Source organism: Magnolia sinica, chromosome 13 (assembly GCF_029962835.1).
Source record: "Magnolia sinica isolate HGM2019 chromosome 13, MsV1, whole genome shotgun sequence".
Lineage (NCBI taxonomy): Eukaryota > Viridiplantae > Streptophyta > Magnoliopsida > Magnoliales > Magnoliaceae > Magnolia > Magnolia sinica.
In genome coordinates, this window is record NC_080585.1 from 11,410,210 (window position 1) to 11,412,469 (window position 2,260).

At 42.7% G+C, this 2,260-nt stretch overlaps 1 protein-coding gene across 1 annotated transcript; it reads left to right on the forward strand.

Annotated features, from left to right (window-relative positions):
- Positions 1-321: 321 nt before the first annotated feature.
- Positions 322-1,471, forward strand: LOC131222797 (uncharacterized). Its single transcript, XM_058217996.1, has one exon. It carries the CDS (start codon positions 381-383, stop codon positions 1,245-1,247), a length of 867 nt encoding a protein of 288 aa, XP_058073979.1. The 5' UTR covers positions 322-380; the 3' UTR covers positions 1,248-1,471.
- The last annotated feature ends 789 nt before the right edge of the window (positions 1,472-2,260 follow it).

A 2,260-nucleotide genomic window follows, 5' to 3' on the forward strand; every position in this document is an offset into this window, starting at 1 on the left:
TCAGCGCCCCTTTCTGTAACACCGACTCCGTACAACCACTGTAGCAGGAAATTCGAGTCCGGCCAACAGTCCTGCCCGTCCACTCTTCTCATGGACCAGACCTGTATATCGAGTGTGGCCCGTGATCAGTTTCATTTCGTACACGGATTAGAAAAGCCAGGAAGAGCATCTACCGTCGAGGCCTGCAAATCCTCGATCACATGTGTATCACGTGTTATGCATTTGGATGAGAAACAACTACACCAAAAGTACACTCGCGGTCGGGTAGAAAAACTAAAGAAATCACTAAATATAAAAGGGCCTCACCCGTCGTTTCTCTGCAACTCTTAAACCATTAGACTTCTCTCTTTCTCCTCCAACCTACCGAAAAATCACCAGCCATGATCACGGAATCTCTGCCGTCCATCTGGGCTACCATGCTGAGCTGGTTCACCCCCACCGTACTTTTCGTCCTGATCAACATTGTCATTGGCACCATCGTCTTCTCCACCTCCAAACACCAAAACAAAGAACATCGTCCGCTCAACCGCACCTCTTCCATCTTCAATCTCTACCGTCAAAACACCCAAGAGATATTCCCCCCTCTGACCGCAGCTCACCAACAACCCATCGAAAGTGTTGATTATGCTCCTACCGAAAACCAAAATATAGTCACCCGCCAGCTAAGCCGCACCTCTTCCATCTTCGAAAGCCTCAGATCCTTCAATCTCTACCGTCAAAACACCCAAGAGATAATTCCCCCACTGACCTCAGCCCAACAACAACCCAGCGAAACCGTTGATCATGCTCCTACTGAAACCCAAAAGAAAGTCATACGCCAGATCAGCCGGAGTTCTTCCATCTTCGAAAGCCTCAGATCCTTCAATCTGTACAGTCAAAAGAGCCAAGAGGAGAAGGCTCCTGTGACCACAGACCAACATCAACCCATCGAGACCGTTGAAAACATTGATCATGAATATTTAAGGAGGAGCCAGTCTGATAACCATCCAACGGGTGGGGAGAGACAAGAGATGGTGGGCCAGCAGATGAAGAAGGCAGCGAGCGCCAAGTGGGGATTTGAGCATACAGAAGTGGAAGGTGGGGCCCAGCGACCAGCGACAATGAGGGAGAGGAGGATAGTGAGACAGGAGGATGAAGAGGTGGATGCAAGGGCTGATGATTTCATAAACAAGTTTAAGCAGCAGCTGAAATTACAACGCTTGGATTCCTTGCGCAGGTTTCAGGAGATGCTCAGCAGAGGCAAATGAAGTGGGCCCCACTCTCAGGTAGTTTTAGGGTTTTATTTTGAAGGATTTGTCTCGGGTGAATTTGTATAATTATTATTAAACTAGTTAGATAGAGACAACCCTCCAACTCGCACCCTTGTCTCTTCACATGTTGTTGATGGCCCCCTTGCATTTCAAGCATCTATTTTTTCTCTCTGTATGGTGAACGTATTTCTTATTTGAATCCAGATCCTCATCTTTAGTCATCGAGACGCATGAATCATTATTACACGCCACACAAGAAACAATGAGGATTGAATGTTCTATAGTCTAACAGTTTTTGCATTAATAATCATGTTGTGATCAGTTTAATTATAATGCTCACAGTTTCCAATCCCACTGTTTCATGTAGCATTCCCAACTTGAATTTTGCATCTGCCTTATTTTTTGGTTTATATCATATCTTAACATGGAACTGTCGATACTCATAGAAGAAGTGCATGTCTCATTTATCACACTAGGCCTCACATAGGGTGGTGACCCGAACGTACACCTCGTTCCCAATGAATTTAATTATGAGTTCATTGTGAAATTCTACCGTGGGTTTTGAGTGCGTGCGGAATAGTAAAATTAATTTTATATTTTTTTAAAGTTGGTGTTGAGTACCATGGAACTCACTGTAATGTATGTGTTTTATATTTGTACCATCTAGTAATTATTTTTTTTTCTATTCATTTTAAAACATGAGAATAAAAATGAAGTAAATCTGTATCTCAAGTGGACTAGAACACAGTAGGACAGCTGGGATATAATAACCCCCACCTTTAAAACCTACCTAAGGCACAGCTTAATTAATGTTTATTTGACATCTAACCTGTTGATTGTTTTACACGTATCAGCATTAAGACAAAATAAAAAAATATCAACTTTGATCCAAAACATTTGTGGCCTCAAATGAGGTTTTAATTGAGGGCATTCAATCACCATTGTTTCATATGGTGATCCAAAATTGTGTACTTTAGGGCCTGTTTGGACAGTGGTATTAAGTTGTATTA

What these genes read in the sequence shown, in the direction of transcription:
- LOC131222797 (XM_058217996.1), top strand. Translation starts at nt 381, where the DNA reads ATGATCACGGAATCTCTGCCGTCCATCTGGGCTACCATGCTGAGCTGG.